The sequence below is a fragment of the Danio aesculapii genome, chromosome 1, assembly GCF_903798145.1.
Source record: "Danio aesculapii chromosome 1, fDanAes4.1, whole genome shotgun sequence".
NCBI classification, from domain to species: domain Eukaryota; kingdom Metazoa; phylum Chordata; class Actinopteri; order Cypriniformes; family Danionidae; genus Danio; species Danio aesculapii.
The window spans coordinates 19,829,772-19,843,303 of NC_079435.1; the positions used below are offsets into that span (position 1 = coordinate 19,829,772).

At 35.0% G+C, this 13,532-nt stretch overlaps 1 protein-coding gene across 2 annotated transcripts in view; it reads left to right on the forward strand.

Annotated features, from left to right (window-relative positions):
* The first annotated feature begins 3,532 nt into the window (after positions 1–3,532).
* The window catches only part of dok7b (docking protein 7b), a 43,120-nt gene continuing 33,120 nt past the window's right edge, over positions 3,533–13,532 (forward strand). For both annotated transcript variants that reach the window (XM_056456917.1, XM_056456925.1), the window contains exons 1-3: positions 3,533–3,673; positions 3,792–3,837; positions 8,105–8,335. In XM_056456917.1, coding sequence (XP_056312892.1) covers positions 3,620–3,673; positions 3,792–3,837; positions 8,105–8,335 — 331 coding nt within the window. In that variant the 5' untranslated portion in view covers positions 3,533–3,619. The remainder of the gene's footprint in view (positions 3,674–3,791; positions 3,838–8,104; positions 8,336–13,532) is intronic.

Sequence of the window (13,532 nt, forward strand, 5' to 3'; positions counted from 1 at the left end):
AAGACTCTAACCACTAGTCCCCTCAGCTCCTTACCCAGACTACAGTCATTTCACATCTACCTCCACTCCCTCTACCAGCATCTGCTATTTGTCCCCCGGAGTGCATTCAAAATGCTTCAGCTTGACTTGTCTTTAACCTCTGGAATTCTCTCATGTACGCCTCTGCTGCTTGCCAATACGAAGTCATTTCTGACTTTTACACTCCTGCCAATGGCCTGACGCCCACTACCTCCAATCCTTCATCCAAACTTCACCCCAGCCCAGCCATTACTGTCAGGCGCTTCTGCTCGCCTAGCTTCCTCATCTCTCCATATGAAAGGTTACCGCTTGTCTGGGTCCAGACATTTCTCCATTTGTTGATCTCTCCATTGGTGGAACAAGTTCAAAAAGCTGTAAAACTGCAGATTTTTCAACACAAAGCCACAAAGGAACACATCTTTTAGAGTTATCTACTCTCACATCCTCATTCACCTCACATAAAAATAACAAATATTTATTAAAAAAACAGTCAGAGACCCACGAAACATGCTTCTATTTTGCAATTTTCTAGTTTAACACATTTTTTTCAGTCAAGTTCAAATGCGCAAAGCCTGATGGCCCGTGAAATCCAGCAAAATGTGAATCCTCTAAATAGCATCTTGAGCTTCAACAGAAACATCTGACATTTATTATAAATAAACCCTGATATGGTTGTTGTGACAAATTTGCTTATTTGATTAAGGCTCTAAAATACTGCAGCTTTTAGCTGCCTTTTAAGTAATTGCCATTTACGTGATGCATGCACTTTGTAATCACTTTAAAAAGAAAGCATCTGTTTAAGAACAAACATAAAAAAAATGTAATTTAATGAATATTGTGTTCTGCCATTAGGTTATTTCAAGTAAATGCATTTTAAATTACACAGACATAAGAAAAAACGCTATACGGTTATGTCATTTACAGGGATATTTTATTGCTGTAGATGAAAATGCTCTCTGTGGGAGGCCGAATGGAACGAGGCATCAGGGATATGAATGGATTCCTCCAGTTGGGAAATCTGATGTTGTCCCTTTAGGCAAGACTCTTAATAGATATTCAAAAAGCTATGTGGTGCTGCTGTCCCATCTCACTTCTGTATTCCCCAGTTCCTCACCCACTTGTTAGCAGTTGTCATCTGACATATTTCTGGGTGCTATATCCTTATAGAAGGGTTCTTATCCCCTTATTTCATATTTATTTAATTACATTAAATAGTATTACTTATTTTTAAGCTTCACAGGAAGTTCACATAATAGTATCCTTGTTTACATGATTATTAAAGAAACAAAACATTAGTTACAACATTTATTCCAAATATAGCACACCGTAAGCAATGCAGTTTATGGAATCAGATTATTATTTCAGCAACTATAGGAACACATTAGTTTTTATTTACTTTTTCAAATAAGTACTAGTAACTTATTTATTTAAATAAGTACTAGTTAGTTATTGTCCCATATATTGACTGACAGCCCTTCTGTCCCTATTCTGTTGAGAGAATGTGTGTGGTGGGATATGTTGATGGTTGTTGTAGACAAAAGGTAAACAAGCATTTAACCATGTCACTTGCAAAAAAAAAAAAAAACTTGATTCAGTAGCCCTAAATAATTAAAAACAGAATATTAGAACATTGTATTTCTTCTTTGTTGATGTTAAACTTCTGCCTCCATATTATTTGTGTTGTCTAGAATAGCAGCTCATTTACTACAATTAGCAAGGATTAAGCTGAAGGAAAGGAAGTTTTTTTGAGCTGCTGATAGGCCTGGATGATTAATAATTTCAAAACTGAAATTGTGATTTGAAAGGGTGCAATTTTCAATGCACTCAAATATGGTAACAAGTTCATAAGCACATTATCCTGAAAAATGTAACACAATCTGTATGTAAATGTTTTGAAAGTTTATATGTCTTTATACGATTTTATATGGTGGCACGGTGGCTCAGTGGTTAGTGCTGTCACCTCACAGCAAGAAGGTCGCTGGATCGAGTCGTGGCTGTGCCAGTTGACATTTCTGTGTGGAGTTTGCATGTTCTCGCATGTTAGCGTGGGTTTTTCCCAGGTGCTCACAGTCCACAGGCATGTAGTATAGCTGATTTAAATAAACTAAATTGATCGTAGTGTATGACTGTGTATGTGTGTGAATACAAAACATATGCCGGAAAAGTTGACGGTTCGTTCCGTTGTGGTGACCCCTGATAAATAAGGGACTAAGCCAAAGCAAAATAAATGAATAAATTAATATGATTTTATATATAATTCATTTAATTGAATTTAAAATACTCTAGTTCTTTTCTTAATTTGTCATGGTAATGGTAATAATGTTTAAGAGGTTTTAAATAAACAGCACTGTGTAGAGTACTTTGTGATTATGCTTGGTCTTTTTAGGTGGTGTTAAAACCACCACATCAAATCTTATAGGCTCTTTTAGAAAATAGTAGTAAATCACATTTTAAATTGCAATTTTTTATCAGATAAATTGCATGCAATTAGATTTTTTTCTCCAAATCGTGCAGCCCTAGCTGCTACTCTACTGTACATTTGAGTTTTAGAGTAAAAGAGCTTACACTTGCCAAAACCAGAACTTTTTTATATTAAAAAGGAAAGCCCAGTGTATTCCCATTAGGTTCACAACATCATAAGACGTTAATATTAGGTTAGATTTAGGTCATGACGTCAGGTGACCAAAATTCAATGTCTAGCCAGAGTCTAAGGACAACGTTATTTTGACCTAACAACGTCAAATTATGCTGATATTTGTTTGGTTTTAAGTTGTTTTGGAAAGTGACCAAAATCCAACGTTCGATAGATGTCATAGTGATAACGTCCACACAACGTCAAGGTGTAACATGATTAGACGTGGATATTTGCTTGATTTTAGATTGAACATTGGTGTCGGTCTGACGTTGGGTTCTGACGTCAACCTGATTTTCATTTCCATACAAAATCACAAAATTGTAATGCATTTTTTTGCTTAGCCGAGCTACTTTGCATAATGTTTGCACTATAGGCGCAATCTCACATGTGAGCCTATGTTGTTTCTTTGCATTTTTCAGTGTAGCAATACATGTAGGTTGCAGCATCCAGGTTAAGCACAGGAACCATTTAATACACAATTTAACAGTAGCCCCCCATGCCTCCATTGTATAAGCATCAGCTCTTCTAAGTTTGTACCCCCTATGAATCACTAAATAGGGTTAGGGCAGTTTAAGCCTTTGAAGTTATGGAATTTGTTTGCCTTTAATGTTCAAAATAAGCCTCTTATGGCCTATAAATTAAATTTTTTCTCTCTGTCCATTTTTGTGATGAACCATCCCCTCAAACCAGATAGTCTACTTGACTGTCTGAGACTTGCAGGTCATGTGTTGTAAATTAATTAGTACCATATAACTTGCCACATTGACCTTATGGACAACTGTAAAAACTGTTCTGGTGTGTGTTCAGAGAGGGTGGCCCTGTGCATGTGTGAGTATTGTGGGGGAGAGAGTTTGTGTGTGTGTTACAGCATAGCAGACAGCGAGTTCTGGAGGTTATTTTGAAAGTGACCCCCTCACTCACTCACTGCCGCGGACCGCACACAGCTGTCGGGAAACATGACACAAGATGACGGATACGGTTGTCGTAGAGGGACAAGTCAAACTCCGAGAAGGGAAAAAGGTGGTTAAAAGCAACGCAAACTACTTTTACTGCATCGTTCATTGCTTTGCCAAAAGTTAAGTGGTTATTTGTTTTCATATTCGAACTCTGCCTATGTTTTGTTTCCTTACGTTAACAGTGGAAAAACAGATGGGTGATTCTTCGGAAACCTTCGCCGGTAGCAGGTAAATCCTATAAATTCTACTTGGGAAAAGTTTTTACGCTGGTTTTTTAAAAGTGTTCGGGTGAATAAAGTGATTTAAATAGCCGTTTTGTTTTAAGAACGTACATACCATGTTTGAAGTCCTGTCAAGTAATCCTGTCACGTTTACCTCATGATGGCATGTAGGGTAATTGGCATGTTCGTTATGTGGGATATTGGAATGACACCGTTAATACACGTGTCAAGATGTCGCAATTCACTTGGACTCGAGCTGTTTAAAGACAAGAATTTAAATGTAGCTAGTTTTTGTTAGTTAAGTTAAGTGTTATAGAAAATAAGAGGTAGTTGTCTTTTGCTAGTTGTTACATGAGCTGTATATGATTTTTTTTGTCTTGGTCTGAAAATATAAGGACTGTTTTCAAAAATAAGTTTTTGTCATTGTCTGAAACTATTATATAATGCTTAAATGTAGAATGTTTTTTGGATTCTGTCCTGCAAACTAAATTTAAACAAGCCAAAACCCTCATATTTTGTCACAGTGTTGCCCTCACCCTTTAGAACTTCAAATATAACCAAAAGACCATTAATAACACTTTATACATGTTTTAAACAACAACAACAACAACCATGGTTTTGCTGTAGGCCCACCTAACATGGTTTAACCATTATATGCAGTAAAACAGTGAATTGAAATGACATTTATATCTCTGGTTTGTGTCTTGTGTTTTAAATGTTATTGTTGCCGATATACAATGAACAGTGTATATTTTATAATAGTGTTAAATTGGGTTTCATTCCTTTACCCATGGTATTTGCAAGGAAACTGGTTGTAGAAATCATAAGTGATGAGCCAAAACATAGTCCCTGCACATTTCTATTAATAAAACAATAGATAACTTTTATAAAGACATTTATATTTTGTAATCTTTATATTTTTGTATTTATATAAAATTTATAATAATTCATATTTTATGTTCGTTCATGTTTTACATTTTTTGATTCCAATATTCCATGACCGGATATAATTTTTAATAGTTTTAAAGGGCACCTATTTTACCCCTTTCTCAAGATTTAAGATAAGTATTTTGTATCTTCAGAATGTGTCTGAAGTTTCAGCTTAAAACACCCGTCCGATTATTTATTATTGAAACTACTTCTTTTATAATTGTAATTGTTTATTATTTATAATTGCTGTGGTGATAAAGTACAGACGGTAAAATCGCTGTAATTCATTACAAGCATGCAATGTTTTCAAAACGTTTTAAACTTGTAAAACTCATTCTTGATCACATTTGATGATGATTGATGATCACAGCGCGCTGAACAGATCTTTTAATCCCAGTTGCTTTGCGCACATCCTGTCTTGTTGATATAAGTATGTTTTACTACAGAGACATGTTAATACACGGCTGTCTATCAATTCAGTGGGCGGAGAAACCTCACTCCTACGTTCTGTTGCGGTGGGCCTCAAAATGGGAGGGATTTGGATCCTATTTTAACGTCAGGAAATAAAAAAAAGAGACTTATTGTCTTTATATCACTCCAATATGACTGTGGACACATTATGCCTACACATAGTTCTGTCCAAACAGCTTACAAAAGATGATTTTAACCATAGGTGCCCTTTAAATTGTAGTATCATATGTTCTGTCAGTTTAGTGGCAGGTTCCACTTTGAGATCCTAGAGTACATGCTATTCAATTAACTTTTTTTTACCCCTGAGCAATAGAGAAATGTACAAATATACAGACTTTGAATTTAAATGTGTGACAACTAGTCTCAAATCTACCGCATGATAAGCGTCAGCAATTGCAGTGTAAGCCAAAGACTTGCATAACTTCTGTAGGTGATCTTGGCTGGTTTGCAGGTCATTTTTGGATCTGTCGCCTGAAGCTGTCATTGTTTAATAGGTTAGTCTCCAGTTGCTTTCATGGATCACTGTGTCTTTTGATGTGTGTGTTATGACAGCTGCTCGACTCCTTGCATTCTGTTTATAGAAGTCTGGTGATGCAGGGGTCTGTTCTCTCGTACCGATGCATAAAAACAAAACATCGGTCACATTTACAAAACAACCAGCAAGTGAAGGCACCGTGGAGAGTCTATCATGAAGCTGTATTAACACACATCACTAGTCTATGACAAGAGACAGTTTGTGTTTCATGGCTCAGTAACTGCTTCCCATGCATATGTTCCTTTTTGTCAGTTGTGGTTGATGATGATTATGCAAATTATAATAATCAGCTGTTGGAAAGATGGTGTAATGAAATAAATTTTAATTGTTACAGCAGGTAAAAATATTATTAATTTATGATGCTAGTTGACATAAGTAATAAGAGTATATCTGTGTTATTAGGCAGTAATGCACAGTAATAATTATACAGCAATCAGTGTTTCCCCTACCATTATATTATAATGGCTTTCACCGCCGCCCTTGTAGTCAAGTTAATTGTATTTTATATATGGCACCAGATCACAACTTCTTTTAATAAACAAGCTAAATAACCATATGTAATATCTTATTTACACAACGGCTTGTGATATCTGTCTCTACATGCTCGCGCGATTACAAATAACTGCTCTCTGAATCGCACACGTTGAAGCTCTACATAGCCACTCTCTGCTGTATAGGAATGAGAGTGCGTGCACGTGCGCACCCGTATATTATGCATAGCCTACAAGCAGCCACAACACAGGCAAATGATGTGTGGGAGCGTAATATGCTCGCGTCATAGCAGCTAAAATATATACAGATGCAATGGGACCTCTATTTAATTTATTGGCGTGATTCGCGCAAATGATGCTCTCTTTGTTGTAAGTGCAGCCATTGTATCTCCATTGTTTTGAGTGGCTATGATGCGTTCGCCCCTATCTAGCATCTCATCCAACCTTTTGACCACTCCAGAAAGCTCCGCGAGTCTCCCGCAAATTTATATCGGCCCCGTGATCCCCAAAAATTAGTTAAAATACTCGGAAATCACGGTGAAGAGAGTGAACAAAAAAGAAGAACAGATCGCGAGAGGCTCAGTGATGGTCAAAGCATTACATTTGTTAGGTTAAATGAATAGAGCAGTAAAGATATCGCTAATGCAAATCCCCCCCCCCCCCTCTCATTGAGTGATCTGCTGTCAATAGTTGTAGGTGTGCAAAATATTTGAATGGTCCTGCATGTATTTAGGCATTTTTACATATCACAACTGAAAGTTCTGTTTTGACAATATTGCAAATTCACTAAAAGCTGGCTGGAATTATTAGATAAATAAAACTTTATTTTTTTAACATAAATATTGCTATAAACAATAGTTTATAGACCTGTTTCCTTTTAGTAAAGAAGTATTAAATTTATAGGTGTGCATTTTAATTCTTATGCATCAAATGTGCGCTCCAAACTTGTTCTTGATTGAGTCATGTTGAACTCTTCTTTCATCATTTGCAGTGTTTTCAAATTGCATTGTAATATTTCATAACAATTTTCATATCTGTGTTTTATTATTTTCTGTGGCAGTTCATTCCACTGTGGCAACCCCTGATAAATAAGGGACTAAGCCAGAGTAAAATGAATGGATGAATTATTTTCTGTAAAGCTGCTTCTGGCCATGACATGTTCACACCTAAATGGTCATAAGAGACTTGTTTAAGGTATTATATGCAGCATCCTTAATTTATTCTCTTAGGTGAGGCAAGATCTTCTCTTAAGGTTCATACTTAAAGGGAAAATGTGCTTAATTTATAATAAAGTGTGAAGCATTAGAATCAGTACTCAGTATCAACCGATCACCATGACAAGGAATACTCTGATTGGCTGCAAAAATCCTGATCGAAGCATCCCTAGCTTTGACCTGGCTGTACAAGACTGATCTTGGAATGTTCTTCCAAAAGCCCGTTAAGATACACTGCAGTGACAAAAGCTGCACACTTTGATGATAAAAAAGATATAGAAATAAATGTAAATTTTTAGCTTGTTTGGTTATCCAGTTCAAGTAATTGTTTAGTTTGTTACTGCTGTCATTATAAGAAACAAATTAACACCATGACTCCTTGTGTCGGTGTCAGTCTGAACAAACTGTAAACCTAGGGGAAACACTGGCAATACTGTTGCCGTAAACAACACCCCCCCCCCCCCCCCCCCCCACCCCCCTGCCTCAAAAAATCTATCTATCTATCTATCTATCTATCTATCTATCTATCTATCTATCTATCTATCTATCTATCTATCTATCTATCTATCTAACCCACCCATGAATTATTTTGCTCATTTCTGATGTTTTTTGAATTTGTAATCTTGATCACAGACTGCCTGTCCTTGCTGGTGTATAAGGAGCGGGGAGAGAAAAGCAAAGGCCAGCGAGAGAGGAATCAGGCCACACTGAGGGATATCTGTGGACTGGAGGCTCTTCAAGGCTTTGATGGAGTAAATTATGCTCTCAGTCTGCTCTGCCTGAGCCAGTCTGTCATGCTGGGCTTCGACAACAGAGTGTCTCTTCTGGCCTGGGATGCTCGGATCCGCTACAGCCTTGGAGAGGGTGAGACAAGAGCATGTGTTTGTGTGTGTGTTTCATCTCTCACATGAGAATGGTCTTTAATTCAAATTCACACTTTACTCACCCTCGTATCAGTCCAAACACATATGCTGATAGTTTTGTGTATCTCACACAAGGCAAATTGCTTTACTAATCTTTTCACAACAGTACAATGACCGTTCAGTTCTGGCTACCAAAAGGCCATTCTCAACATTAGTAAATATGACTTGTTTACTAAACTCAAAGAAATCATATTGTATTTTTGTAATGCTTTTTAAAACATTTTCAAATGGTGCCCTGTTAAAGGTACAGTTCTCCTGAAGTAATATTTGACCCGTGGTCAGTGGTAATTGAAACCAGCACTTTGAAAGTCAAAAAAACAGAGGCAAAAAACATTCACATCCATGTCTCCTAATTCTGTTCAAGTAACTAAATGTATTTATAACATTATTACTAGGGATGTGACAAGATCTCATATGACGAGATCTCACGGGATTAAATCGCGATTGTGAGTTGTGATGTTATGATGTGAATTTAGCACTGAAGAATGGAGGCAGGATTTGATTTGAACAGCAAATCAAGTGCTTTGCACACACCTGGCAACCCAGGCTGGGCTTGGGAGTTATGCGTGTCAGTCGGTTGATTGGGCGAGTGTGATGTTAACTGATTTTTTTTTTTAATGCAGTTCAGCTGCTGCAACTAACAGAGGCTACAACTGCAGCCACACACATTAACCATGCTTCATATCCATGTGATAGAATAGCACTTCAGATATGCTTAAAGTCATAATTGTCATAAACTAATGGAGCACTTTATACTGTTGCTGTGCAGTATCAAATTACATTTAAACAATCATTCATTCTTGCGGAATGAAAGTAAATTTAAAAAATGACTTGAAATTTAAGTTCAATTTGTGGAAAGAAGTTCGTGAAATTGTACCAGGGAGAAGCCAGTCAGTAGAGTTTATAGCTAAATATTTAGCAGTGTTTGCATGTCCTTTACCGTATATAGTTCACTAAAATAGAAAAATAAAAATAAAATAGAAATAAACTTCCATTTATTACAATTCTTTTAAAAAAGCTCCTAAGTTGTTTTGCAGTTTGTGCTTTTTTTAAGTTAAATAAAAATCTATTTTTTACATTCATATATTAGCAAATATTTTGCTTATATTTAAATTCATTGTAAAAAGACAATTTTCCATTCACGTAGGCTATTAGCAAAATATTTTTGCAGTGTTTGCATGTCCTTCACTGTCTATAAATCAATAAAATAGGAGTTCATTAGAAATTTATTAAAAAAAAAAACACCCAAATAGTTTTGCAATTTGTGATTTTTTTCAGTTAAATAGGAGTATTTTTCATTCATATATTTCATAATTGAAGATTTCTTAAAAATAGTGTAAAAAATGTCTTGTCTCGTTCTCGTGAACCCAATCTTGTGTCTTGTCTCATCTCGTCGAGTAAGCGTCCCTAATTATTACCTTTATTTTTATTTTTTATTTTTTCCCCAATTTCTGTTTAATGGAGAGAACATTTTTTTCGACACATAGTTTTAATAACACATTTCTAATAACTGATGTATTTTATCTTTGCCATGATGACAGTACATAATATTTGACTAGATATTTTTTATGACTCTTCTATACAGCTTAAAGTGACATTTAAAGGCTTAATTAGGTTAACTAGGCAGGTTAGGGTAATTAGGCAAGTTGTTGTATTACGATGGTTTGTTCTGTAGACTATTGAAAAAATATATAGCTTTAAAGGACTAATAAATTAGACTTTTATTCTAGCCAAAATACAACAAATCAGACTTTCTCCAGAAGAAAAACATATTATCAGACATACTGTGAAAATTTCCTAGCTCTGTTAAACATAATTTGGGAAATATTTAAAAAATAATAAAAAATTCAAAGGGGGCTAATAATTCTGAATTCAACTGTACATGTAATTTCCTAATTTCATTGCGATATCGATGCTAAAACGATATATTGTGTAGCCGTGCTTTTAATCCATATGGGCTCAGCAAAATGTATTTCAATGTATTATTTCAAATGTATTTCAATACTAAATGCATATTGAGAGACGCTGTGTGTGTGTGTGTGTGTGTGTGTGTGTGTGTGTGTGTGACACTGTAAAATATATGTAAAATCATTAAATATGTAACTTTAATGCTCAAATATTACAATAGCTTTGATTGTCAGGCTTAATAAGACTTCAAAATCTAACAAGCAAAGGAAAGATGTTGCTTAGGTGCTCAGTGCATGCTTTATGATGAAGTATGTTGTAAATTATACTATTAGAAATTGCTCAATTAGCATTGTTATAACATGGATGAATGGTCACCTCAATGGTCAATGTTTACTTCAGTTCTCTTTATTATTACTGCTTTTTACATGCCAAATACACCTAAAGTTATCTCCAATTGCTAATCTTGGCAAAGATTCACATAAACAGTCAATCATGTCTCAAGAGAACAAACAGCTGGGTGAAAATGGATCAATATATTGGATCTGTGCATCCATCTTAAACTGACAGCATCCTAAAAGTCCCACTGAACATGTTTTTATTAAAAAATGGTACTGCACTTTATTTCTGTGATTGATGGCTTGTCAATTTTGTAAGCACTGTCAAACTATAAATAACAAGTATACATATCTCAAACCAATATTCTATCTATCTATCTATCTATCTATCTATCTATCTATCTATCTATCTATCTATCTATCTATCTATCTATCTATCTATCTATCTATCTATCTATCTATCTATCTATCTATCTATCTATCTATCTATCTATCTATCTATCTATCTATCTATCTATCTATCTATCTATCTATCTATCTATCTCTCTCTCTCTGTCCGTCCGTCCGTCCGTCCGTCCGTCCATCATTTGTTTTATTGTAAAATAGAGCAATATGTGTAATTAGTACATATATAATTGGGGTAGAGGGTGGGCTTCTATTTGATCTCACTCAGGGCACTCCATGAGTCAAGACCAATACTGAATCTGTTAATCCCAGACAGCCTCAAAAAACACGCACAGACACACACCCACACCCACACCCAAGCGGCTGACTTTTTTGGTCTCTCTCACACACGCACACCTACACTCACGTCCGAGAGTTTTGCCGTGCCCTTTGAGAAAGCAGTGAAGTTATAATTGGGTCTCTGTGATGTGTGATACATCATAAGATCTCAGGTTTTTCTCGAACATGCACTTGACAGAGTAACACCTACTAAAAAAATAGTGTAGCCTCTTGGACTCGGATCAGATTAACTAAGTTAAATTTTTCATTTACATTTATGCAGATGAAATTTGAAAATGTCATATTTCTGAAATATGTATCTATGTATATATATATATATATATATATATATATATATATATATATATATATATATATATATATATATATATATATATATATATTATATTTGTTCTTTGCTTTGGTAAAAAAAAAACCTTTGGCAGCCGTTATGCTGACAGCTCTTAATGCATGTGTTGTCTCTGCCCTGATACCTCCTTGATTTTTCAGGTCCGTGTTTGTTTATTTGTTTTGCTTTGAGGCAATCAGAACAATGATAGATGGAGTCTGGCGAAGCGAGGTGCTGATGTCTCACTCTGCTCTGTTGCTTTTATCAGTTTCTCTCTAAACTGCTTTAACGTACTGCGCTGTAGCAAGTCGCCTCACATTGCCCATGATTGATGCGTCGGTGACTTTAGATCGCCTGGCTTTGCTTGCTATTTGGAGATGTGAGCGTTTTTGTGAAATTGATATATCTAACATCATATGATGGATACACTTTGCGTGTCTTTGTGTGTTATGTGTGATGGCATAAAAACATTAATCCTATCATTAATGCAGCACATGCATTCACATTGCTGCAGGCAAACTATATCATTAATTATGCCTGTTTACAATGTATTGATTACTAGTCTCTTTATGATAAATTGAGGTATTTTTCCAAATGATTTAGAGTATTTCCTTGCCCGCGTTAGTTAATCAGGCCCATAAATGATGTATTGAACTTGAATTTAATTTACTTTGAACATGTCTATGCATTAAAAATCACAAATAAAAATGGAGATGCAAATACAAATTCATTGACGTTCTACTTAAGCTACAGAGAGTTATAAAATTGTGTTTTCTGTTTTCAAAAATACCACAGAAATGTATGTGAATATTACGGTTGCTCAATGTATTGAATAATTATCATTATCATATCATATCCCTCAATAGGGATAGCAAAACTGCAAAACTCCCCTGGAGTTTTCTTGCTATTGGCCATAGTAGCCCAAAGGTGAAGCTAGAGCTGAAAATAAACACTAATGGAAGGGGTTAAGACAAGAGGAAAATGACGACAGCCAATAAGAGTCAGAATACCTGCTGAGGTTTTCAATCTTCCATAATGTTTTAAAGTCTACATGCTTGCATACTGACATTGACAGTTATTTTTTTAGCCTGATTTAGATGCAACTAGATCAGAAAATATTTATTATCTTTTTATTTTAGTATGATGATGAGTTCTAAGGAAATTATATATTGCATGAAATATTATTCTCGCAATACTCAACAACAATATTGCATATTTTTCCAGTATTGTGCAGCCCTAGTAGATATTAATTCAATTCTGATCAGTTATATAATTTTATATATTTAAAGAATATTAACAAAATGTAGTTCAAACTTCTTCACAAGCAATATTGTAGTTATATTTAATTTGCAAAATCATTTCTTGAGTAATTTTCCTTTTTTTTATAATTCTTTTTCAGTTCTTTATTGGCAGATTGAAGATATTGTGATAACATTTATATTTATATAAAAACTATAAAATGTACTTTAAAAATATGGGAACTGATTTGTGGAAGGGTCGCTGAAACCCTGTATGTCAACTTTGTTCTAGTTATTGTTAAAACTGTATATCTGACCAAAAGTCAGGCCAAAACATCATATAATACATGCATATAAAGACTAATAACCAATAACTCTTCCTTTTAATTATGGAAATGTTTCAGTCATCCTTTAAAAAATAGTTCCATTTAGTTAGTATTTAGTATTGGTATTAATTACTAAGTAATTAACATGTAGTCTTCATAGCTTTCAGGTATCATATCAGTTTTACCATTCATTCAATTATTTTCCTTCAGCTTAGTCCCTTTATTCATCAGGGGTCGCCAATTTAGTTTTTGCATGTCT